Below are 27,699 nucleotides of genomic sequence, written 5' to 3' on the forward strand. Positions count from 1 at the left end.
CCCGCAAACAGATAGGGAGGACAGTGGTTCGGGAACAAGCTAGGGAAAGAGGAAAGAGACAATATAAAAGAAGAAGAACAATAAGATAATGTAAGTGTGGACCATCTCTCTTCCTAACAAAAAACTCCAAGGGTTTAATATAACTTATAGAACCTCCTGAGCCAACTGAATGTAAAGACAAAGAAACAATTTGCATTAAATGTCTTTGAGGTTTATTAAGTTTAGAAGTACAGATCATATTCTTAATTGATACAAAATATCCATTATGTGGTACACTCCATTAACTTTTGTTATCCTATAATAAATAAATAAATATAAAAAGCTGAAGTAACAAAGCAGGCACCTCTACTGTACACCGAAATAGCAGGATATCAGCGCTTTACAGAATAAGCATTAACAGGATGTTTAGTGGCGACGGCTGCAGCAGACGGTTATTTTGTTATTTTACATAGCTTTATATATGATGCAGCCAATAACAGAAACAGAAAAATAACTAAGATACAAGATTCCTTCATATTTCGCTCTTTGAGAGCCCTATTGGTTGACGTTATTACGAAGCCTCATGGTGCTCAGGGTGGTTGTAGTCTTGGAGAGGTTACATCAGCTTCACCAAGATCCAGGAGAAGAGCAGAGCAGGCAAAGTCCAGGGCATGGAGAAACCTGGGGCAACACATAAGTCATATTAGAAATGTAGCATTAAGGGTTGTCAACTTTTAAAGGAAGGTGTTCTAGTCATATGAGAATTCCTATGTTTTCATTGAAGTTGCAGTCTGTGGAAAGTCAACTTTTATACCAGATTTTAACAATGTGACCTTTAGCATTGAGTATTTAAAGTGTATGTCCAGCCATTACTTTTATTTTTGAATAGAGTGGCAATAAAATTAGAAACCCTGTCAGATGTGCTGCTACAGGGTCTCATTTACTGTCATGGTGACAACGGTTTCACCAGACAGGAAATAGGGAAAAATCGGAAACAACCGCAATTGTTTCAGAAACAAGAGTCCAATCTGACAGTGGTTCTAGCCTTCCTCTGCTCTACTTAGTCCTTCTCTTCTCTATCCAAAACTAAAAAAAAGTTTTAGCTGGTAGTACACTTTAATGAAGTGATCCCCCTCCCGGAAGTGAAGTCCGGTGGGGTCACTGACATCAATAAATACCAGACAAAAAAACAAAACATTTAATGCACCTGTGATGCTGGGGTCACAGACAGTGTTCATTTTGGCACCAAATTTCATTTTCGTTTTAGTCTTTTGACGGAAATTTATTTTTAGTCAACAGATTCATTTTTATTTTAGTCTAGTTTTAGTCGATGAAGTTCAAGTTGATTTTAGTCGCCGAAAATTAAAGTCGATATTTAGTCGACTAAAATCTAATAGGTTTCTTTTTAGTGTAATGCATTATTTAAACAATTCACTAGCATTTCCAAACTCATTCCATTATATATTCCTGGAGAAATGTCAAATTTTATTGAACTTTAATTTTTTTAATTTTTTTTTAACTTCATTGCTATCACGTGGGGTGGTTGGCTCACAAGCCCCATATGTGATAGCACATTGGAGGTGACAGGTTCTCTTTAAGGTGACATTAGGGGTCTTTTAGACCCCTAGTGTCACCTTTCCACTTCACTGGATTCAGCTGCTGGGGCAGCTGAATGTCAAAACAGCAGGCAGTGGCTTGGAGCAATAGCCAGCCTGTTATTGGTTATTTTAAATTTCAATAGCCAATAGCAGGCTGGCTATTGCACCCACCCACTGCCTGCTGTCCTTCAGCAGAGGAGGGAACTGAAGGAGAAATTTCTCCATCAGGTCCTCCTCTGCTGATTGACAGCAGGCAGTGGGTGGGTGCAATAGCCAGCCTGCTATTGGCTATTGCATTTTAAAATATCCTATAGCAGGCTGGCTATTGTTTGCAGCCGCTGATTGGAGACTTGTCACGGGTGATAGAACACCGGCGGAAGAGGGGGAGGAACGGGGCAGCCAGAGGAGGAGGAAGGGTGGCCAGAGGAGGAGGGAAGATCGGCAGCGCAGGTAGGAGGGGGGGCAGCAGGGGAATGTAGTCACGGCAGTGACAGTCTCTCCTCCCCGCTGGTGCCAGCTGCAGTGGCCTGTGTCCCTGTTGCCTCTGCCAATATAGGTGGGGAGAGCAGCAGGGATTGAAAGGGACACACACGGCTGCAGCCAGCACCAACTTTCGGTGACGAAATTAACACTGGTCAAAGAGCATTATGAGTTTTCTAAAGTCAAATGAAGCTGTTTGCCTTCAGACTGTCACTCTCCAATTGAAAACCTTTGTTCTTAGGCACTGCAACATATGCTTTTTAGTAAAACTAATAAGAAAAATTAGATAAGTACTAAATATATGCATTGAAATATCTAGATTGAGATATAAGCCATAGTCACTGGCATTCCTAAAATTAGGCAGGTGTACTGGTTGAAAAAAACACGGGGCACATTGGGGACTTTATATATCTCTGTGGGGGGTTTAATATTGTTGTGGCCGGCAACAGGAATCGGCTTAGGCTCAAAAGGAGACATTTTTGCTTTGCTGATTGGTAGCCAATCCGGTGACCTGCATACAAATATGCTGGCTAGGAGCATGCAGGTCGGTAGAGTAGGAGAAGAGGAAAAGTGAAAAGAAGGTGACCTTATTGGTGTAATAATGCTCCTTCACTGCCCATTTGGCAGACTGGGGGTGGGGAGAGGACACCACTGTAATAGAGGAAAGAGCTGCCAGCCTTCTTGTTGTGCTGTGTGTCAGAGCTGTGTAAATCACAATATTGGATGGACAGACATCTGTGAATTGAGACGTTTGCCTGCAGTTCAGCATGAAATATGTTTATCTATGCCAGTTCCTGATCAGTGATGTGCCATTAAAAACCATTAAAATGAAATTAAAATGTACTTACTGCTAGCAGAACTGAAATCTGCAAAGCGTTCGGCTGGAAATCAAAAATACATATTTGTTAATTGGAGACATGAAACTGAACTGATACTCATTCTACAGCAGATATCATATTCACTGTATTCTGCAAACATTGTGTTATAGTATATGTACCCCGTAACATGTAACTTCTCTGCTGTGTTCCCTTTTGGTCCTTTTCAGTACACCAGGCGCTTTATTATATCTGTTTGATAAGTGCATTGATTTGTTGATCTTGCCAAAAATTTAGAGCTGCCCTGTGTCCTTCTGGCACTTCCTGTGTTATCTCAAGGAGTCTAATCAGCACTCCCAGTTCTTATTTTGGACTACAAACCCACCTCCTCCCTACGCTGGCACTACACGAATTCTTTAGTCGTGCACAAGACAACTGGGCAGGGCTGACACAATTTCTCTCTTACTTCCTGTTCAGGTGACAGGTGTCAGACAGAACAGGAAGTGAGGGAAACCCCCCTTCCATAGGGGACAAAGACAGCAGTTATAACTTGACAGCTTTTTTTTAGCCCTCCATCGCTTTATACAGAGGCGGCTCTTTAATTAGGCAAATTAGGCGGTCGCCTTAGGCCTCGCGCTCCCGAGGGCCTCGCGGCCGCCTAATTTGCCCTTCCGTCACAATACCTCACAGCCAGGTAACGTCATGAGCTCTTAGCCCTGTCGCTGTCAAACAGAGACTCTCTGTTTGACAGCGACAGGGCTGAGAGCTTATCTGTTTCCTCGGTCCGTCCATTCGAAGATCTGTGGGGTCTCACCAGGGCTCTTTGGGGGTCTTACTGGGGCTCTGTGGGGTCTCACCAGCCTGGTTAAACCCCACAGAACCCTGGTGAGACCCCACAGGCCTGAGCGGGGCCTCATGTTTAGGTTTCGCCTAAGGCCTTGCAAACTCTAGAGCCGCCTCTGGCTTTATACAAATCGTAAAAAAAAAAAAAAGGTTTTCCCAGAAGTTGGGCTTTAATCTATGTGAACCGAAGAATTACTGTTACAAAACTGCCAACATGAGATCACTTACATGGCTGCAAAATGAGACTGACGGTTGCTCCACCGTCCTCGGATTTAGCTGATTTGGCTTTGAAACAGTCCTGAAATGAAAATAAGAAAGGTAATTCAACAACAATTTCCGGGCAACAAGTGAAATCAATCAAGGAACTACAAATTCTATCCAGGATACACTGCAGCTATGATAAAGTCACAAAGTCCAATTCTTGCTCTTTAATATGAGCTCTGTACTGTCTACAAAATGGACACAGCAGACAATGTGGAGGTCAACCACACACCAAGTTCTTTCATCACTCCGATGGTGATACTTCCCTAAGATAGGTTGCATTCCATCTTACTCCACATTGGCTTCACAGAGGTTTCAGTCTTTTAAAGCTATATTCCCCAATTGCTTGTTTATTCAACATGACCAGAAAATGGTCTACATCGGTATCTGGTCTACATGACTGGAATCTGATCTACATGACTGCAATCGGGTCTAAATGACTAGAATTTGGTCCGCATGACTAGAATCTGGTCCACATGGCCGGAACCTGGTCTGCATGACTGGAATCTGGTCTACATGACTAGAATCTGGTCTACATGAGTGAAGTCTGGTTTACATGACCGGAATCTGGTCTACATGACTGGAATCTGGTGTACATGGCTGGAATCTGGTCTACATGACTAGAATCTGGTCTACATGAGTGGAATCTGGTTTACATGACCGGAATCTGGTCTACATGACTGGAATTTGGCCTACATAAATGGAATCTGATCTACATGACTATAATCTGGTCTGCATGACTGGAATCTGGTCTACATGACTAGAATCTGGTCTACATGACTAGAATCTGGACTACATGATTTTCAAAATGAGTTGCGGGGGCACCCTACTGAGAATACCCACTTTTAGTGGTGGCTATGGTGGGGGTGAGGGTAGGGTAGGGTGTTGGAGCCAATTAAGCAGCTGCAAATGGCAAGCTGTCATGCAAGAACTCTGGTGGCGGCTCTCAGAGTTAAGAAATTATATCACTCATTTATCAGAAACGAGACTTCAGGATACTGGTGTTTACATACAGCCAGGCCACTGGGATCTGGAATCAGGTTATCAGAAGGAAGGGGAAATTGTACATATATTTAAATAGTAGACAACCAATATATCAAATAAATGCTTTTTCTAACACCTAACATGGCACCCTCAGGCCAGTGGCAACACATCCAAGGCTAGAAATTGCCTTAGGTTTCAAGTGCCCCTTGGACCATTGTGCCAAATGGGCAGCTGACTGTTTTGCCCATATGGCTCAAGAAGCCATTGCTGCTCTTTCAGGCCCAAGAATCACAGAACATCCTCTATGTGCATGTTGAGTCTTACCGGGACACAAATATCTGTTGCTTTGCAGATCACAACATCGGCAGAGAGACGGACGCCACTAGAAGTAGCAATCTGGAAGACTTTCAGTTTAAACTGAGCTTCAGTACCATTTCCATTGCTTATGACGGATAGCAGGCCAGCAGCTTCACTGGTAGCTGGGCACCTGGATATAAAAACCTTTCATCAGTTTTCAATTACTGTAGTCTGTATTCTAAAGATTAGAACACAATACTGAATACAGAATATTAAATGTGTACAAAGAACAGACAGAATCGTTTCCTAGTGTTCTGCGTACTTACCCATTCTCAAGAAGATTGTACTGGGTTGTATCTGATCCATCACCAGTGGCATAAATCCTCACCACTTTGAGTTTAAAGGAGTTAACATCCAGGTCTGGTATGATCACTGAAATGTAGATAATATCTTCTACGTACAGTGGATCAGCAGCTGAGAGAACGGTAGTAAAGGTGTCCTCTGTATAGGCCACCATGCTGACTGTAAAATTTGCGTTTGATCCAGGGACGGTTATTTCTGTGCTCCTGGAAAATAATGACAAAACAAAAGCTTACTTGCCAGGAAACCCTTGTAGGTATGTGTGCATGCATCTATTAGGGTTATTCACAAAAGGGTGAATAGTTTGCAGAAGGAAGGAGAAGTGAACTATCTAGGACAACATATCTGATCTGGAAAGTGAACTGGATTTTTCCAAATCAGCTATGTTGGCCTAGATTGTTCACTTTTTCTGCCTTCTCCAAACTCTTCACCCTTTTGTGAAGTACCCTGTATGTTATTGTACATGGGTATGCAGAACTGAAATATTTTCACTTGGGGTGTACTAATGAAAGTGGTGAAGCTGATATACAAATTAAGGACAATATCACTTTGGACAGATGGCTTACAGTCACCCACTTATCCTCAAAGAGTTGAGCTGAGTTCTATCCAAGCTTTTGTTTAAAATTTTTTGAGACGAGGCACAAGGCAATTGTGGCGCCATTATTCAAGAAGGGGTTAAGGTCATCTCCCAGTAACTACAGACTTGTAAATGTAACTTGTACTGTAGGGAAGATACTTGAAGGTGTGCTAAAGGAGCACATACAAGAGTAATGTGCTAGAATGCAAAATTATAAGAGATAGCCAGCATGGACTTCTGAAAGATTGAAGATAAATAATAACAATTACCCAAGAACTGGATTCAGTGAAATATTAAGAGCGACGTTATTAATAGTCAGCGGGTATGTGCAGGAAATATTCATGACAACATTTTTTCGTGTTATAATTGGAGACGTCTTGGCAAAAATATACAGCCGATTCCTGTATGTGACATGAGTCGCGTTTGACTGTAGAGAAAGGAAACACAAAAGTCATTAAACACGGTCAGAAAACTTTTCACCCTACAGCTACCTACACTAGACATGTGCGATTCGTTTCGTTCCGAATCGAAATTACTACACCTCAGCAAATAGTTACTAATAATGTCATTGTATTCTCTGAGAAGTCAAAAAGGAAGTCTCCAGATTGGTTGAAGCAAAACTCCAGCCAAAAACAACTAAATAAAAAAGAAAAACCTATCAAAAGAACAACATTTAAGTTTATCTATGTTTTATTCTATGTTCTATAATGGCATTGTATTTTTATTTCTTTTTTATAAACTTTTTCAAAAATTTGATATTTATTTTTATTTATTAACTCATTTTTTATTAAACATTTTTCTATTTTTACTTTACTTTTAGGGGCTTCGGGGAAATATTGTAGGTCTAAACAGACCCCTGACATTTCCCTTTTAAAATAGAAAAAGAGATTGAGAACACAGAGTCCTCAATCTCTTTTTCTGTATCCCCTGTCAATGAGCAGGAATCCTCTATGAGTGTTCCTATTCATTCATAACATGAGAACAGAGTATGTGTACTATAGCTACAACTACGAATGAACAGGAGGTGATGTAGATCACTCCCATTCATTCATAGTTGAGGATATAGTAAACATACCATGTCCTCAATTATCTAATAACACTCAGCGATCACTGCTCGTTGAGTGTTTGTACCCGCTCTCCTCTCTGACATGCTGTCACAGGAGGCTGAGCGGGGAGGAGAGCTTCGCTTCCTGTGACAGCGCTGTCCTCGCCCACACACCGCTCTGCCGGACTGTGACAGGAGGCTGAGCGGTGTGGGAGGAGAGACCCCGGCCACTCACAGCGCTCTCTTGCTGCAGCGCTCGGCCGGCTATCACTTTCTCTCCTCCCTGCTGGGACACAGAGCAGCGCCCAGCGGGGAGGAAAGAAATCACAGGAGAGAAAAGGAAAATGGCACTTTCGTCATTTAGCCAAAAGTTCAATTTTCGTCCGGCGGTGCACCCAGGGCAAGCGCACCGGCTGCCCCCCAGTTGTTACGCCACTGGTCAGCACCAATTCAGAGATGATTTGAGGATCTACAGCCAAGTGATACACAAATAAGATACGTTGTTGTTAATCATTAATGTACTTGAATGTATTTTGAAGATTTAGCTCCTGAGTTTAGTGTCACTTTAATAATGTAACAGTTTTTACATCTCTTGTATAATAAATAGTCAAACTGTGCCATTAAAACTTACCTCAGCAGTAGTGCCGCAATCAGTAGTGGCCAGTGCTCGATGAATACCCATCTGCGCTATTCCATTCACAACCTCTCTTAGGGCCAAACAACTGGTGTTTTCTAGCCTTATATTTGTTGTATCATAACGGTTTTTTTCCAGCCAGCACTTTGGCACCAATATATTAAATTTTCCTCCATCACAAGTAACATTTGGAGATGGATTGGCAGCTGAAAAAAGAGTAAATGCATTCAGCAATTATCAGATGAGAAGGTGATGGTGACGTACTTCTTGGACGTTATCTTTAAAATGTCTATTAAACGTTTCTCCCCTACATAACACTACAGGAGTTTTCTATGTTTAGGATGACACGAGTGGTCAGGGACTGGGGAGAAATATAAATGCCATAACGTCTATGGGGGTCTATAGAGGTGTACTTATAAAAAGCTTGCTCTGCAAATGTCTGTGTTGTAGAGTAACACTGCATTATGGCCACTAGATAAAGCTGAGGAACATGCTGGAGAAATTTCCTGACTCTGACAGCCATAGGCATGACTTGCAGAGGCCGATGCATAAAGAGATTTGTAGTTTCAGCACAGCTGGAGTGCTGAAGTTGCTTACCCCTAGTATAGGGAGTACACAGGAGTCTATTTAGGACTTCCCCTCTACAGACCCCCCCAAACCACAAATCTGGGAGCAAAAATTGATTGTTCCTTTAAGAATGAGATCAGCCCATGAGCAATATTTTGGCTTGGAACCCCTTCTGACCATTGTATTATAGCATACCATACCTGAATATGTATAGTAAGTGTTATTGCACAGGCAGTCAGTGGCACCGCTGTTACAAGCCTCATCATTTCCACAGGCGACACTTCCACAAGTTAAAGATGCAGTCACTGGAGAGACAGAAAGAAGACATCAGTACCTAGTAAGACCTTTTTAATATACAACATGGTACAGTATTTGAAAGCAAAACTGGGTTTTGGATGTTGACACAGGTTCTGTGGCTTCTTGTTGATCTTATAAGTGAGTTAGGGGGACATAACCTTATAATGTTTATGTTTTGGATTTTGCTTCTTTTGTTTATGTGTTTTATTTATACTGTATGCTTTTCATGCAGCTCTGAAATTCTTTGTTTGTATCAGTTCTGACAAAATTAATAAAACTATGTTTAAAAATAAAGACATTAGTACATTCAAAGGCTTCTATATGACAGTCTAAACATGTCTTGAATCCAGTTACTACGTGACACAAGAGCCTCATAAATTAAAAGAAAGCTTTTTTTTTTTTTTACCTTCTTTGACCAAATTCTTCTTCTTTTGTGTCTCACACGCCCCCTCCCAGACACTGCAGCTCACAGTGGGAGGGTTGCTGCAGCACAGTAAGTTCTGCCAATCCAGAAAGCATTGGTTGAGACTATGTGATTATGTGACTATGGTTGAGGCTGCTGATTGTCAAGCTACACGCTTTGAAATTAGCAAAGACAATGCTGATAGCCATGCCACCTGCATCATACTGTAGTGTGTGCAGACACAGCCTACACAACTCTGCTCTGAATTCAGGAGCAGTGCAGCAGTGTTGTCCCCATCACAGGAAGCTGTAATAGGTGGACTTAACTGGCAGGATCAATAGGTGTTTGTGGGACCTTGCAGGAGGCTAAGAGACAACTGCAAGCACAGATGAATTTAAAATTAAATGCCACAGAACATATTTTTTTGCAATAGAAGGGCATAATTCTTTGTACTATTCTAGTTAAAGTCTTTGTAAACCCAACACATAATCTTCCTTTTGGTCCGTTAAATATAAAATAAAAAACATTGTATTATATCTGTTCTCAGTATGCAAACAATACCCACTGTAAGAACTGGTAAGCTGCAACATATTATGTTTTGTTCTTTTTTTTTTTTTTAATATTACAATGTTTTATTAAACAATCACAAACAAAAAAAGCCATACAAATATATATATATACAATATAGACATTACATATCCCCATGCACATAGCATCAATCATTAATGCATTAATAGAGTCTCTTCTCTTTTCTCGTCCCTTCGCTCCCTCCCTTCTGCTTTGACCCACATCAATATGCAATCTATTTTACAGGCACTGAACATTTTTGTTTTAAAATCCCCCCAACATAAATTACTCACATCCACAAAAAAAAAAAGAAAACGAAAAGAGAAAAAAAAAAGAATACCCCAGGTGAATACCCATTAATATTCATGCCCAGTAGGCCATTTAATTACATTTTATCCATATAATTGTACCTGTGTATACTCTCTCTGAGACTGGGACCCTCCACATTTAATTTTTCAAAGATTGCTTATTTTTACCTTTTACTTTTACCTTGTTTTTCACTATAGGTATTTTTAGTTTCAGAATTAACAATTATCTCTGAAAAGTAACCATGGAGACCAGGTTGCATAAAATCTATCATCTCTGTCATAGAATTGATCTGTTAATTCCTCCGTATACATCAGTCGATCCAATTCCATTTTCTATTCCCCCATACCAGGAACCACATTCGTTTTCCAATGTCTTGGAATGACTGCCCTTGCAGCTATCAAAAATTGTTCTTGGGTTCCACTTTAGGATGATCGAGTATCTCCCTGGCTTTTTCTCTGTTTATTTCTCCTTCCCTGATCTTACCCTCCAATCTGAAACCTCAGTTTTACAAATATCGCTGTCTCTGTATTCCAGATGTTCTATTGTAATGTACAAAAGGAGACAAAGCGCACTCACCTGCCATGGCAGCGCACAATACAGATAGCAGCAGTGCAGTCTTCATGGTTAACAGGGACCCTGGAAAATACATCCTAGGTAAATAACTACCCGCCCGTCGCCCAGAACTGCATGTGCCGGGCGTCATGAGATAGGAATTCCACATCCCTGCTGCCCCTCTACTACCTGCTGCCCCGAGGCCGGGCCTTGGTTGGCCTTATGGGAAATCCGGCCCTGGGTGCTGCATGTACTGTAATTGTGGGCAGCTGTATGCCGTCCTGAATCTGCACGTCTGTGCAAGTCCAGGTTCCTACCCTTGGATGCACACTCTCTGCGTCCAAGCCTAGGCTCACGGGCCTGCACAGATGTGCAGGTCCAGGTCAGCATCTAATAATGCGTAACCACATGCAGCCATGTCCTCCTATAGGGATGTACAATTACATGCAGCACCTGTCTCTCCGGGGAGCAGGTTTTGGCACCAGCGTGCACGAAGTATGGATGCGCACATCCGTGTGAATGAGCCCTTAATGGTGCCCATTCACACCTGAGCGTTGGATCACTTTTATTGTCTTTTGCTTGAAGCCTAAAAAAAGTACATGAGCTTTGTTGGGGGGAAAAACTGGGCCTTTTCTGTCCCTATAGATTTCAATGGGAGAGTTTGAAAAACAATTTTGAGCCAAAAACTAGTAATCAGCTTTCCATTGGCCAGAACAAAATGCTCAAGCTGAAAATCACTGTGAATGGGGACTTATACAATATAGCTCAAATTAAACAAAATACAACAAAAGAAAAATAGATCTATATACAGTATATTCCGATATTCATTATTATAATGGATTATGTAACAAATCCAGACTTCCCAGTACTATGAGAGGAAAACATAATATAAGGCATAGGATGTCACGCTGTTAGAGGATGAGCTGTCTAAAATACCTATAAATAACCGATTAGACTCAAACCTGAAACTGATTGTACAATCGCCTTTAGATCTACCAGCTACAGTATAAAATCCAAGGGTCTACCTGACTGGATACAAAATTAATGCATATTTAGGTTGCCCGTATATTAAATGGTTTGGTAAACCTAAAGCTGAACACACACACACTGCAATCTGACTCTTCAAGCTCTTTTAGATCTACCAACAACTACATGATTGGATACACATTGATTGGATAGTTAGGTAGGTCCTTATATAAAGCAGCTCAGAGGTAATCAAAACCAAACAATTAACTTGATATCCAGTGAACTAGCACTCTAATGAAGAGTCATCCATGGTACCCTCCATTACTCCCTATAAATCTTATTATACTGTACAAACAATTGTAAGGTGTATGCCCAGCCTCAGATAAAGACATTTCTATTCTCATTGTCTTCCATGAGTTGAAAATGATGTAGAAATCAAAGATTTTATACTAACCGACAAGTACGATTTGCAAATGTCCCGGGTCTGTGAGCACCTTCCAGGTACTTAATGTCCTTCTAACAAAGTTATCGGTCTCTTGAGCTTTGCTGCTTTAAGGAAAGGCAGTTGGATGGTGGTGGTGGCTCTGTGTACAATTACCAGCCACTCGGCTACTTATATACTGGTTGGCCCAGATGGAATGCCATGCGTCTGCCTTGCGAACAAAGTAAAAGGTGGAGGTTAGATGACGTTTGAAGAAACGGGCCTCTCCCAGTCAGGACTTAGCCCCAAGCTGTCACGGTTTAACTTTAAAGCAATTTTTGTCTTGCTGATGTATTTCTCTTGGGGCGTTTACCATTTATAGCCTGTATGAAAATGTCAGCCTTTTCCATTGCTAAATAATCGACTAGTTTAAATTCTTGTTTAATACCCAACTTCAGCCAATTTTTTAAAATTGTTGTTCATCACTTTTCAGTGCTCGTCATCTATTCACAATGGCTGCCTATAAAGGCAGTTTTCGTAGAGTCCGTGTAAATCCTCACAAGGAACATCTTTTATTTACCACCTTTTGGTCTGTTACATATACAATAAAGAGTGTGTTGTTATATCTGCGCTATGCAATCGTATGTGGAGCTGTGTTGTCAGCCCTGCTCAGTTCCCTTCTGTGACTATAGAACACCTCCCTCTGTGCTATGGAGATGACAGATGAGCTAAAAGCCCATATTACTTAGCTAAATTTGTGGTCACTTGATGTCTGAGATCCTGACTCTTCTCCTCTTCCTACAGAAGAGTAGGAAAGTCCTTCCTTGGACATGGACAATTAATGCTTTCCAGTGGTGGGGTCCTCTCAGAATCCAGGCAACTTCACAATGAGAAGACACCATCACAGTGGGACAGGTTGGTGTTGGCACAGACTATGGTCTTCCTCATGGAAGCGGCACCAGCAAGCAGCACAGATAGAAGACTTAGGTACATGAAATGCGCTTTTCTATGGCATGGATAGGGGGAATGGGTGGGACGGTTGGAGGGGAATGGGTGGGACATGTTGGGGGGAACAGGTCGGAAGGATAGGGGAGAGATGGGTGGGAATGGGTGGGAATGGGTGGTGGGGGAACTGGTGGGATAGTTGGAGGGGAAATGGGTGAGACGGATAGTGTCATAGACTTACCCGGACCGGAGCGCCGTCGCCGCGGCCCGACGTCTCGGCTGTGATGTCACGGCCGACTCCTCCCACTGGGTGCGGCGCCTCCTCATAATCACAGGTGAGTCAGTCACTCGGCGTTCTATCGTTGTGGAACGTCGAGCGACTGACTCTGTGTGAAACAGAGCCACAGACCGCCTTAGCCTTAGAGTGGGGGTTCAGCCTTCATACCTGGACTCAGCTCCTGACCATCCGCTGAGGCTCACCTCTGCCTTACCAGGATACCACCTGATCCACCTGAGCTCACTCCACACCAGAACCACAAGTACTAGGGGATCTTCCCCCTCCTATTAGTAGCCACTTCGAACCATACCCTGCTAAAATACTATTGATGAACTGTGTCTGTTAGTACAGATTGTACTTGCTAAATTATAGTTGTTACGGATTGCATATCTTGCTCAGGCTGGGACAAATCTATCATAGATACTACACTGTAAAGCTTTCCAAAGTAAACTAGTGGACGCTACTGGTTAGTTCACCTCACTATTGGTTACAGAGGAGTGGATGCGGTTATAAGCAAGCACCTTCCTGTGACTCCTTCCAGGAAACTACAACTCACCTCACGCCTCCACTTTTGAATAGATATCCTGATTACTATATACTCTAGCTTAAACTGGACCCACATTGGTCCATATTCAGGTAACACTTTTAGGACGGGTACATGATGTGGAACGGTCTCCCATCGCACTGAGTGTATTGGGGTTCCACCAGACTGACCGAACCCTGACTCATAGGGTGTTAGTTCCGCAACTGAGATCCAGGAGAGTATTGCCCTGCTGGACTGTGACAGAGAGAGGGGAAGGAGGGGTGGTAGAGAGCAGCTATAGTTTTAGTGTAGGGTAAGCTGTTGCAGGGCAAGATGACGGACTGCAGAGGGCAGAGATTAGGGTCAGTACTTTAATTCTGATTGCTAGCTCTTTGGACAATCAATCCCTTTGCTGCCTTTTTCTGTTTTTATTATTTATTTTGTCTTATTTTGTGACCCTTTAAAAAGAAAGATCAAAGCCACAAAAGAAGTCAATACTGGAGTTTAAGTGATGTTTGTGCTTTTGAGATCTGCTATGACAGAGGTAGCCTATACTAGGGCCACCACTCTAGTATAGTATGGAGCCACCAGCCCAAGGGGAGGGGGGGGGGCACGCCTCCCTGTTCTCCAGATCACACTGTCCCCAAGGTAGTGGAATGTTACAGAAAGATCCCAACAAAAGGATTGCACATAATGTTTAAACATATCTGTCCAAAGTCTTGAAGTTCTCCTCCAGTTCTCAGTTGTCTCCCAATGGAGGGAAGAGATTGCTTTTCTCCTTCCCGGTGGAGCTGACATATCTGGATGTTAAAAGTTTAGAACTATGATCACACCAAAGTGTTCTTTGCAGAGGATTAAAATGTATCTAAAGGCACAGCGTTTTTCTTTTGTTTGTAGTTTTGGATAGAATGGTGAGGGACTGGAACCTCTATCAGAGTATTTTTTTATTCAACGTCAGAATGCACGACATCACAGAAAATGAAACTTTAAAATAACAGATTCATCTCTAAAAATCTTTTTATAGACACGTTCTGTTTACTCTATTGTGTCACAATTCTAAGAAATCTTCTGATGTATAATAGGTATGTAGTACACTCCGGGGTAAGGTTTGACTATTTCTGGCACAATTCCCAATTATATAAGTGCTATAAGAAATACCATTTTGCATGCTATTGTAAATGGAGGTATGGGCAGCGAAATGGTGAAACTAAATGTACTGTAAATACATAAAGAATATTTGAACCTAAGCTGTGGTATTCATTTATGTTGGAAGCTAGACAGATGGAGCTGGGGAAAAAATTGTAGGGTACAATTTACATAGTTACATAGTATATGAGGTTGAATAAAGACACAGGTCCATCAAGTTTAAGCTTTGTGTGTCTGTGTGTGTTGTGCATGTGTATGTGTGTACATGAGTCCCTGTATGCTCTTAGTTTTTAGGAGTACCTGTACTACTGTATGTTACGGTCTCTGAGGACAGTATCTAATTGATTTTTGAATGAATCAATATTCTCTGCTGATACCACTGCTTGTTGCAGAGAGTTCCAAAATGTGCCCGCTCTGTCAGAAAAGAAGCCCCTTCACCCTTCATGGTTAAATCTCTTCTCCACTCCAATTTTAGGTGGTGGCCTCTAGGAATTTTAAGTTTTAAGGGGGTTAAAATAGAACTAAACACTCCAAAAAAGCATTTAAGTTTTATACAACACTGGTAGTAAAATAGATTTAAAAACAAAAAAACAAAACTACAGTTTTTTTACTTGTTTTGTTTTGTTTTGTTAGTATGTGCCAACTTAATGTGCATTGGCACAGTTGCTTGTGATCCAACCTTTTGACATTACAGGGGCATGTGCAGCAACATGTTTGGTTCAAATCTTTAGGTTTAGATACACGTTTTTTCCTTGGGCCTCAGCTGTGTGCAGACAGTCTTCCCCGTTCCTGGAGGGCCAGTCATAGGGCTCAATGAACTTCAAAAACAGCAGGTGAGACTCGGACACTGCAGATTCTATTCAGACTGAGGTGACTGGAGGTGACAACGGTTTTATAGATTGGTGTTCCCAATTGTAGTGCATTACCCCCTCAATCAATTATACATAATACCCCTAGGAACAGAAAATTGGGCTTTTAAGGTGCTCACACACAATCGACAAATTACATCTGTAAAACGTCTATAAAAGCATTTAACATTTATTAGTATCGTTAAAAACTATCAATAACAATGTTTTAACAACTCTGAGAGATGTATTATTAATAAATTAATCTCAGTATTTAATAAATCTGAGATGTATATTATTGATTTTGGTTATACTATGTTTCTATTTTAAGTGTGAAACACTTACCTGTCTCCTGAGGAAGGCCCATATTATTTGGGGTGAAACACATTGAGAATAGGAGGACGCCATTTTAACTGCAACATCTCCACTGTTGAAGTTTCTTGCATCACCGTTTTGGACAACTTTACAAGTTGCATATGATAGGAATATTGAAAGACATTGTAGAACTAGAAGGTGGCTCGGCACCACCGCTATTCTTGGAAAGTGTGTAATGTGGAGACAATTGTTTGGCGTCCTCACCAGGCATGGTGTTACTCACAGTGAACAGTTGATAAATGTGTTTAAATTTGATAAATTTGACAGTTGAAAAATGTTTAAGCTTGTTCTTATTTTGATTTGAAAACACATAAAAACTGTACGATCATTAGGGGAGTCGGCAGTCCATGACTTGAAAGCTCATCCCCACCCTTGGGCTGAATAAAACCTTATCTGATTTGAAGCTACTACAGACGTTTCTGTTATGGCTTCCTTATACACTAGACTTCAAACACTGCAGCTTCCCATAGACCAGGGGTGCCCATTAGGTAGATCGCGATCTACCAGTTGATCGCAAAGTGAACACTGATAGATCGCGATCGGCTCACTGACCTGTGCTCCCTCCCGCAGCCCTAGTGCGGCTGAATGTGTCAGACGCTGCAGACAGGAAGGGGCGGGACACCTCTCCCCGTGTGCAGCATCGGCCACACGAGCACAGCCGGAGGACAGGACGGCGCACATGAGGAGACCTGGGAAGCTGCTGCAGTGCAGGTAAGGAAAGACAGCCAGGAGAGAGAAGAGAGATAGCAGAGAGAGAGAGAGAGAGAAGAGACAGCAGAGAGAGGGAGAGAGAGAAGAAACAGCAGAGAGAGAGAGAGGGAGAGATACAGGGGTGAGAGAGAGCGTGAGAGAGAGGCAGTAGTCCCAGTAACGATTTTAATGTGCTTGTTTTTTAGATAAAATGTTTTTTTTTTCCGTTGGTAGATCTCATTGAGCTCGCCATTTGAAAAGTAGATCTCCAGACGAAAAATTGTGGGCACCCCTGCCATAGACATTAGATGATCTTTGCTTGATTCCAGTTGAATTGGGATATGACTCCATGTCTATGAGCTCCTCCCATCTTCTGCAGATATCTCTAAGGTTGGCCACATGCTAGATGTTTTGAGTTTTGAGTTTTGTCTATATCCATTTACAGTAAATAATTAATTTCTAGTGATTTGTGCCAGCTTTGAGTCCACATTACTGCCCATTAGCCCTGAAGAAGATGGAGGTCAATGAGCCCCTGAAACGCATTGGCTGTTCCGTTTTGTTGTTTGTATATCAATTCTATTATTAAAAATTGTTAGACTCTCTACCCAGGGATGCATCACCCTGACGCCAAGTGAAGCCTTGCTGAATGTCAGACCGAATTACCTTTACAAGTGTGGATTTCAACTTTTAACACACATGCATACAGCATCGAAACAGGTATTAGCCAGTGCCTGGCTTTCTGATAGTCTGTGTATCTCAGCTGTCCAAAATAGGCTCCATTGGGTCATGATTAACGAGAAGCTGACGGCTAAATTACTAGGTAGTCTTCCCAAATTCAGTAGGATCTGGGAGCCGTGGGCCTCTAACTTTCTCCCGCCTACCTTCGACAGGTCCCTTCTGAGCACTTAACTTTGGGATCACTTTTTCGATAGTACATGCTCTACCGTGCACAATCTCTGGTTATACCCGGTCTTCCCAGATAGACTGGCATACGCATCTACACAATTATAGATTGCAATTACTGGTTACCATTGATCTGACGCAATATCGACTCTTGATAGGGGTGGGTCAGTATGTCATCCAGGCATCTAGCATTTTCAGAAAGAAGTCAGTGATTACATCTCTCATATTTGTCTTCTGAAAGGTTTACCTGAATGTTTGTGCTTTGGGCATTATTTTATTTTGTACATATTTCGAGTAAGTGCCTGGGTGACGTGACGTCTATAACATTCTGCGTATAGTTCTGCTGAGATTTACCAACCCAGCACGTGACAAGGTTTTAACGATGTTGTGCAACGCTGGATCAGGACTTCTGGTCAGACCTCATTCTTAGCACACTTTGCGTTCAACCCCATCCAAAGAGTTCTATTTTATTTTTACATTAATGAAATGAACATAAAAGTTTTGTTTTTTTGCTGCGACAAGCTGCTATGTCCACTGTCAGCTGCAGATGGTTGTGGTGACCATCTTCCTACATACTGACTAGCTAAAGGAGACCCGCAAACAGATAGGGAGGACAGTGGTTCGGGAACAAGCTAGGGAAAGAGGAAAGAGACAATATAAAAGAAGAACAATAAGATAATGTAAGTGTGGACCATCTCTCTTCCTAACAAAAAACTCCAAGGGTTTAATATAACTTATAGAACCTCCTGAGCCAACTGAATGTAAAGACAAAGAAACAATTTGCATTAAATGTCTTTAAAGTTTATTAAGTTTAGAAGTACAGAGCATATTCTTAATTGATACAAAATATCCATTATGTGGTACACTCCATTAACTTTTGTTATCCTATAATAAATAAATAAATATAAAAAGCTGAAGTAACAAAGCAGGCACCTCTACTGTACACCGAAATAGCAGGATATCAGCGCTTTACAGAGTAAGCATTAACAGGACGTTTAGTGGCAACGGCAGCCGCAGACATTTTTTTAAAGTATCTTTATATATGATGCAGCCAATAACAGAAAAATAACTATGATACAAGATTCCTTCATAACTTCGCTCTTTGAGAGCCTTGGAGGTTGACGTTATGACGAAGCCTCATGGTGCTCAGGGTGGTTGTAGTCTTGGAGAGGTTACATCAGCTTCACCAAGATCCAAGAGAAAAGCAGAGCAGGCAAAGTCCAGGGCATGGAGAAACCTAGGACAAGACATAAGTCATATTATAAATGTAGCATGAAGGGTTGTCAACTTTTAAAGGAAGGTGTTCTAGTCATATGAGAATTCCTATGTTGTCAGTGAAGTTGCAGTCTGTTGAAAGTCAACTTTTATACCAGATTTTAACAATGTGATCTTTAGCATTGAGAATGAAAAAAGTGTATGTCTAGCCAATACTTATATTTTTGGGTAGAGTGGCAATAAAATTAGAACCCCTGTCAGATTTGCTGTTACAGGGTATCTATAGAGAGATTTACCCTCATTTACTGTCATGGTGACAATGGTTTCACCAGACAGGAAATAAGGAAAAACCTGAGAAACAAAATCAATTGTTTCAGAAACAGGAGTCCAATCTGACAGGGGTTCTTGCCTTCCCCAGCTCTACGTAGTCCTTCTCTTCTCTATCCAAAGCTAAAAAAAGTTTTAGCTGGTCGTACGCTTTAATGAAGAGATCGCCCTCCCAAAAGTGAAGTCCGGTCACTGACATCAACAAATATCATACAAAAAACCCCATTTAATGCACATACAATGATGCTGAGGGTCACAGGGCATTATGCGTTTTCTAAAGTCAGCACAACTGAAGCTGTTTGTCTTCAGACTGTCTCTCTCTAATTGAAAACCTTTGTTCTGAGGCTTTTTAGTAAAACTAATATAAAAATGCATTTAAATATCTAGATTGAGATATAACCCATAGTCACTGACATTCCTAAAATTAGGCAGGTGTACTGGTTGAAAAAAACATGGGGCACATTGGGGACTTTATATATCTCTGTGGTGGGTTTAATATTGTTGTGGCCGCAAACAGGAATCGGCATAGGCTCAAAAGGAGACATTTTTGCTTTGCTGATTGGTAGGCAATCCGGTGACCTGCATACAAATATGCTGGCTAGGAGCATGCAGGTCGGTAGTATACAGTAGGAGAAGAGGACACAATGAAATGAAGGTGACCTTATTGGTGTAATAATGCTCCTTCACTGCCCAACTAGGAGACTGGGCGTGGGGAGAGGACACCACTGTAATAGAGGCAAGAGCTGCCAGCTTTCTTGTTGTGCTGTGTGTCAGAGCTGTGTAAATCACAATATTGGATGGACAGACATCTGTGAATTGAGACGTTTGCCTGCAGTTCAGCATGAAAGATGTTTATCTATGCCAGTTCCTGATCAGTGATGTGGCATTAAAAAAAAACATTAAAATGAAATAAAATGTACTTACTGCTAGCAGAACTGAAATCTGCAAAGCGTTCGGCTGGAAATCAAAAATACATATTTGTTAATTGGAGACATGAAACTGAACTGATACTCATTCTACAGCAGATATCATATTCACTGTATTCTGCAAACATTGTGTTATAGTATATGTACCCCGTAACATGTAACTTCTCTGCTGTGTTCCCTTTTGGTCCTTTTCAATACACCAAACGCTTTGTTATATCTGTTTGATAAGTGCATTGATCTGTTGATCTTGCCAAAAATTTAGAGCTGCCCTGTGTCCTTCTGGCACTTCCTGTGTTATCTCATGTCTAATCAGCCCTCCAAGTTCTTATTATGGACGACAAAGCCACCTCCTCCCTACGTTGGCACTGCAGGGATTCTTTAGTTGTGCACAAGACAACTGGGCAGGGCTGACACAATTTCTCTCTTTCTTCCTGTTCAGGTGACAGGTGTCAGACAGAACAAGAAGTGAGGGAAACCCCCCTTCCCTAAGGGAACAAAGACAGCAGTTATAACTTGACAGATGTTTTAGCCCTCCATCGCTTTATCCAAATCGTAAAAAAATTTTTTTGCCAGAAGTTGGGCTTTAATCTATGTGAACCGAAGAATTACTGTTACAAAACTGCCAACATGAGATCACTTACATGGCTGCAAAATGACACTGACGGTTGCTCCACTTTCCTCGGATTTAGCTGATTTGGATTGAGCGGTGCAGTTCTGAAACGGAAAAAATAAAGGTAATTCAACAACAATTTCCAGGCAACAAGCAAAATCAATCAAGGAACTACAAAATCTATGCAGGGAGCACTGCACCTATGCTAAAGTCACAAAGTCCACTTCTTGCTTTTTAATACAAGCTCTGTGCTCTCCCCACAAGGGACACAGCGGACAATGGGGGGGGGGGGGGGGGGGGGGGAACACCACCACACAATAACATGCACCGCAGCAGAAGGGGGGGGGGGGGGGGGGGGCGGTCAACCACACACCAAGTTCTCTCATCACTCTGATGGTGATACTTCCCTAAGATAGGTTGCTTTTCATCCTTCCTCCACATTGGCTTCACAAAGGTTTCAGTCTTTTAAAGCTGTATTCCCCAATTGCTTTTTGATTCAACTTAACCAGAAAATGGTGTACATCGGAATCTGGTCTACATGACTAGAATCTAGTCTACATGACTGGAATTTGGTCTACATGGCTAGAATCTGGTCTACATGAGTGGACTCTGGTCTACATGAGTGGAATCTGGTCTACATGAGTGGAATCTGGTCTACATGACTGGAATCTGGTCTACATGACTAGAATCTGGTCCACATGGCCAGAATCTGGACTACATGACTAGAATCTGGTCTACATAAGTGGAATCTGGTCTACATAAGTGGAATCTGGTCTACATGACTGGAATCTGGTCTACATGACTGGAATCTGGTCTACATGACTGGAATTTGGTCTACATGGCTAGAATCTGGTCTACATGAGTGGAATCTGGTCTACATGACTGGAATCTGGTCTACATGACTAGAATCTCGTCTACATGAGTGGAATCTGGTCTACATGACTAGAATCTGGTCCACATGGCCAGAATCTGGACTACATGACTAGAATCTGGTCTACATAAGTGGAATCTGGTCTACATGACTGGAATTTTGTCTACATGGCTAGAATCTGGTCTACATGAGTGGAATCTGGTCTACATGACTGGAATCTGGTCTACATGACTAGAATCTCGTCTACATGAGTGGAATCTGGTCTACATGACTAGAATCTGGTCCACATGGCCAGAATCTGGACTACATGACTAGAATCTGGTCTACATAAGTGGAATCTGGTCTACATAAGTGGAATCTGGTCTACATAAGTGGAATCTGGTCTACATAAGTGGAATCTGGTCTACATGACTGGAATCTGGTCTACATGACTGGAATCTGGTCTACATGACTAGAATCTGGTCCAAATGGCCGGAATCTGGACTACATGACTAGAATCTGGACTACATGATCAGATTTTCAAAATAAGCTGCAGGGGCACCCTACTGACCATGCCCACTTTTAGTGGTGGCTTGGGTGGGGGTGGGGTAGGGTGTTGGAACTTGCATATGGCAAGCTTTCATACATGAACTCTGGTGGCCGTTCTCAGAGTAAAGAAATGACATCACTCATTTATCAGAAACAAGACTTCAGGATACTTGTGTGTATATACGGCCAGGCCACTGGGATCTGAAATCAGATTATCAGAAGGAAGGGGAAATTTTAAACATACTTAAATAGCAGACAACCATTAAATCAAATAAATGCTTTTTCTAACCCCTAACATGGCACCCTCAGGCCAGTGGCAACACACCCAGGGCTAGAAATTGCCTTGGGTTTTGATGGCCCCTTGGACTAATGGGCAGCTGACTATTTTGCCATTGCTGCTCTTTCAGACTTAGGAATCACAGAACACCCTCTATTTGTATGTTGAGTCTTACCCGGGCACAACTAGTATCTGAGGCTTTGCAGACTACAACATCGGCAAAGAGACGGACACTGCTAGAACCAGCAATCTGGAAGACTTTCATTCGAAACCGAGCTTCATTATTATTTCCATTGTTTATCACGTATAGCAGGTCAGCAGTTATACCGGTAGCTGGGCACCTGGATAAAGAAACCTTTCATCAGTTTTCAATTACTGTAGTCTGTATTTTAAAGATTAGAACACAATACTGAACACAGAATATTCAAAGTGTACAAAGAACAGACAGAATTGTTTCCTAGTGTTCTGCGTACTTACTCATCCACAAGAAGATTGTACTGGGTCGCATTTGATCCATCACCAGTGGCATAAATCCTCACCACTTTGAGTTTAAAGGAGCCAACATCCAGTTCTGGTATGATCACTGAAATGTAGATAATTTGTTCCACGTAGAGATCAGTAGTAGATGAGAGAGCGGTAGTAAAGGTGTCATCTGTATAGGCCACCATGTTAACTGTAAAACTTGCGCTTGAACCAGGAACGGTTATTTCTGTGCTCCTGGAAAAGAAAGACAAAACAAAAGCTTACTTGCCAGGAAACCCTTGTAGATATGTGTGCATGCATCTATGTTATTGTACATGGGTATGCAGAACTGAAATATTTTCACTTGGGGTGTACTAATGAAAGTGGTGAAGCTGATATACAAATTAAGGACAATATCACTTGGGACAGATGGCTTACAGTCACTCACTTATCCTCAAAGAGATGAGCTCAGTTCTATCCAAGCTTTTGTTTCAAACTTTTTGAGATGTGGCGCAAGACAATTGTGGTGCCATTATTTAGGAAAGGGTAAAGGTCGTCTCCCTGTAACTAGAGACCTGTAGGAGTAAGTTGTACTGTAGGGGAGAAACTTGAAGGTTTCCTAAAGGAGCACATACAAGAGTAATGTGCTAGAATGCAAAATTATAAGAGATAGCCAGCATGGACTTCTGAAAGATTGAAGATAAATAATAACAATTACCCAAGAACTGGATTCAGTGAAATATTAAAAGTGACGTTATTACTATTCAGCGGGTATGTGCAGGAAATGTTCATGACAACATTTTTTCGTGTTATAATTGGAGACATCTTGGCAAAAATATACAGCCGATTGCTGTATGTGACATGAGTCGCGTTTGACTGTAGAGAAAGGAAACACAAAAGTCATTAAACAGAGTCAGAGAACTTACCACCCTACAGCTACCTACACATCAGCAAATAGTTACTATTAATGTCATTGTATTCTCTGAGAAGTCAAAAAGAAAGTCTCCAGATTGGTTGAAGCAAAACTCCAGCCAAAAACAACTAAATAAAAAAGAAAAACCTGTCAAAAGATAGAAAAAAACAAAACATCTTTTGCCAACGCTCCAAGCTCGCTCCTGTGACACACTATAATCTCACTTTCAGTTTACTCATTTTTTTGAAGTTATAGTCTATTGCAGGAGGGAGCTTGGAGCGGTGACTACTTTATAACACACACAGGGACCATGGGGAACAAAAGTAGCCACCCTCCAGAAGGAAGGACAGTGTCTGCACCAATTCAGAAATGATTTGAGGATCTACAGCCAAGTGATACACAAATAAGATACATTGTTGTTAATCATTAATGTACTTGAATGTATTTTTAAGATTTAGCTCCTGAGTTTAGTGTCACTTTAATAATGTAACAGTTTTTACATCTCTTGTATAACAAATAGTCAAACTGTGCCATGAAAACTTACCTCAGAAGTAGTGCCGCAATCAGTAGTGTCCAGTGCTCGATGAATACCCATCTGCGCTATTCCATTCACAACCTCTCTTAGGGCCAAACAACTGGTGTTTTCTAGCCTTATATTTGTTGTATCATAACGGTTTTTTTCCAGCCAGCACTTTGGCACCAATATATTAAATTTTCCTCCATCACAAGTAACATTTGGAGATGGATTGGCAGCTGAACAAAAGAGTAAATGCATTCAGCAATTATCAGATGAGAAGGTGATGGTGACGTACTTCTTGGACGTTATCTTTAAAATGTCTATTAAACTTTTCTCCCCTACATAACTCTATAGGAGTTTTCTATGTTTAGGATGACACGAGTGGCCAGGGACTGGGGAGAAATATAAATGCCATAACGTCTATGGGGGTCTATAGAGGTGTACTTATAAAAAGCTTGCTCTGCAAATGTCTGTGTTGTAGAGTAACACTGCATTATGGCCACTAGATAAAGCTGAGGAACATGCTGGAGGAATTTCCTGACTCTGACAGCCATAGGCATGACGTGCAGAGGCAAATGCATAAAGAGATTTGTAGTTTCAGCACAGCTGGAGTGCTGAAGTTGCTAACCCCAAGTATAGGGAGTACACAGGCGTCTATTTAGGATTTCCCCTCTACAGACCCCCCCCAAGCTACAAATCTGGGAGCAAAAATTGATTGTTCCTTTAAGAATGAGATCAGCCCATGAGCAATATTTTGGCTTGGAACCCCTTCTGACCATTGTATTATAGCATACCATACCTGAATATGTATAGTAAGTGTTATTGCACAGGCAGTCAGTGGCACCGCTGTTACAAGCCTCATCATTTCCACACGTGGCATTTCCACAAGTTAAAGATGCAGTCACTGGAGAGACAGAAAGAAGACATCAGTACCTTGTAAGGCCTTTTCAATACAACATGGTACAGTATTTGAAAGCAAAACTGTCGAATACTTTGGGGGGTTTTGGATGATGACACAGGTTCTGTAGCTTCTTGTTGATCCTATAAGTGAGTTAGGGGGACGTAACCTTATAATGTTTATGTTTTGGATTTTGTTTCCTTTGTTTATGTGTTTTTTATGATACTGATCTTTGTATGTTTTTCATGCAGCTGTGAAATTCTTTGTTTGTATCAGTTCTGACAAAATTAATAAAACTATGTTTAAAAATAAATACATTAGTACATTCAAAGGCTTCTATATGGCAGTCTAAACATGTCTTGAATCCAGTTACTATGTGACACAAGAACCTCATAAATTAAAAGAAAGGTTTTGTTTTGTTTTTTCTTCGACCAAATTCTCCCTCTTTTGTGTCTGACACGCCCCCCTCCCAGACACTGCAGCTCACAGTGGGAGGGTTGCTGCAGCACAGAAAGTTCTGGCAATCCAGAAAGCATTGGACAGGACTAGGTGTGGCCAGCTGCTGATTGTCAAGCTACACGCTTGACATTAGCAAAGACAATGCTGATAGCCATGCCCCCTGCATCATATTGTAGTGTATGCAGACACAGCCTGCACCAGCAAGACAACTCTTCTCTGAATTCAGGAGCAGTGCAGCAGTGTTGTCTCCATCACAGGAAGCTGTAATAGGTTGACTTAACTGGCAGGATCAACAGGTGTTTGTGGGACCTTGCAGGAGGCTAAGAGACAACTGCAAGCACAGATGAATTTATAATCAAATGCCACAGAACATATTTTTTTTTTTGCAATTCTTTGTACTATTCTAGGTAAAGTCTAAACCCAACAAATAATCTTCCTTTTGGTCCGTTAAATATAAAATCAAAAACATTGTATTATATCTGTTCTCGGTGTGCAAACAATACCCACTGCAAGAACTGGTAAGCTGCAACATATTACATTTTGTTCTTGGGTTTAGATCCACTTTAGGATGATCGAGCATCTCCCTGACTTTTTCTCTGTTTATTTCTCCTTCCCTGATCGTACCCTCCAATCTGAATCCTCAATTTTACAAATATCGCTGTCTCTGTATTCCAGATGTGCTATTGTAATGTACAAAAGGAGATAAAGAGCACTCACCTGCCATGGCAGCGCACAATACAGATAGCAGCAGTGCAGTCTTCATGGTTAACAGGGACCCTGGAAAATACATGTGAGTTACCAATTTCTGGCGGCGAGTCACCGAAAAAAAAAGTTTTACATGCTTTTTATATTAATATATATATACACACATACACGCACACATACATATGGTTTATTGATGTGTTAAGCCCCCAAGTAACACCTGAACATTTTTCTGTTCCCCAAAACTCAGCATGAAGAATCTCATTCTTTTTACAGATCATTCACCCAGGCATGCACATCCCTACAGCAAGTAGGGACAGGACAACTGGTGAGGATGAGGCGGAACTGTACCAAAATAGATGATTTTTATTTACAATCACAAATTCTTATTGATAGATTTGTGAAAAAGGGGTATAATGGAGAGGAACTATATAACTTAAGAAAGAAGGTGGCAGAGATGGATAGAATGACCTTATTGAAACCCATACAAAAAGGAAATGAACCTTTCCCGATCTCTTTTATCACAGATTATTCAGGCCAAAACGACGGGTAAGGATACCTGGGGATATCCGCTAGAGTGCCCGGGAACCTTGCACGTATCGGTGAACTGATGGACCGGAATTACAGCTATTGAGAGGGGTTTGCTGTCCATATACTATCTGGTGAGTAACCATCGCTTGGGGGGCTTCAGATCGGGTGAAGAAAAATTGTGGAACTTTCACCAGAATAATCCATTTTTCATTTATATTTTATAATCTTTATTTTTCTATTGATAACTTTTTGATATATATATATAATTTTTGCTCATATATATATAAAAATTTTTTTGTCACATCACGGATTTAATTTTTTTTCGGAAAGACTTATGGTTTTCATTGTTTCATTTGTATTACATGCTTGATTGGTGCATATGCCTCATTGGTCTCACTGCTATTTTGCACTGTTTCACATATTTATGTATTTATTGTATGGGATGTACGAAAATTTTTTTAGTTCACCCTTTATATACTAGATTTTACGGTTTTTACATTGTGTTACTTTGTTACATTTTTTATTCACCTATTGAGTGGGGAATCCAGTTTTTATTTTGAATGTTTGCACATTAGCACTTTTCACAATTAATGGACACCTGTTCTCTGGTATTCCATACTCACAGGGGTAGGTCTCTTTGAAGACTTATCCACAGGGTTGTTAATTCAGGGTGTTTCATATATATCTATAAAATATTTTTTACATTTATCAAAAAACCTTTAGCGCTGTGACTACACTTCATATTTTCACATCCACACCTCTCATAGCAGCTTTAGGACCACTATTTGATTATTTTAGTTCATT

At 41.2% G+C, this 27,699-nt stretch overlaps 2 protein-coding genes across 2 annotated transcripts; both read right to left on the minus strand.

Moving 5' to 3' along the window:
• Nucleotides 1–595: 595 nt before the first annotated feature.
• On the minus strand, nucleotides 596–10,638 carry LOC108804703 (alpha-tectorin-like). The gene is made up of 9 exons (XM_018576557.1): nucleotides 10,593–10,638; nucleotides 8,641–8,745; nucleotides 7,871–8,079; nucleotides 6,464–6,621; nucleotides 5,584–5,823; nucleotides 5,285–5,447; nucleotides 3,944–4,013; nucleotides 2,906–2,938; nucleotides 596–660 (listed from the first exon to the last, which is right to left on the minus strand). The coding sequence occupies exons 1-9, from the start codon at nucleotides 10,636–10,638 to the stop codon at nucleotides 596–598; spliced, it is 1,089 nt and encodes a 362-aa protein (XP_018432059.1).
• A 2,199-nt stretch (nucleotides 10,639–12,837) lies between these two features.
• LOC108804714 (uromodulin-like) lies at nucleotides 12,838–26,425 on the minus strand. The gene is made up of 12 exons (XM_018576569.1): nucleotides 26,380–26,425; nucleotides 25,105–25,209; nucleotides 24,333–24,541; nucleotides 23,594–23,751; nucleotides 22,891–23,130; nucleotides 22,589–22,754; nucleotides 20,769–20,841; nucleotides 20,126–20,158; nucleotides 18,836–18,896; nucleotides 17,786–17,844; nucleotides 13,142–13,286; nucleotides 12,838–12,961 (listed from the first exon to the last, which is right to left on the minus strand). The coding sequence occupies exons 1-12, from the start codon at nucleotides 26,423–26,425 to the stop codon at nucleotides 12,838–12,840; spliced, it is 1,419 nt and encodes a 472-aa protein (XP_018432071.1).
• Nucleotides 26,426–27,699: the final 1,274 nt, after the last annotated feature.

Source organism: Nanorana parkeri, unplaced genomic scaffold, assembly GCF_000935625.1.
Source record: "Nanorana parkeri isolate BGI_ZX_2015 unplaced genomic scaffold, ASM93562v1 scaffold5, whole genome shotgun sequence".
In the NCBI taxonomy this organism is placed as follows: domain Eukaryota; kingdom Metazoa; phylum Chordata; class Amphibia; order Anura; family Dicroglossidae; genus Nanorana; species Nanorana parkeri.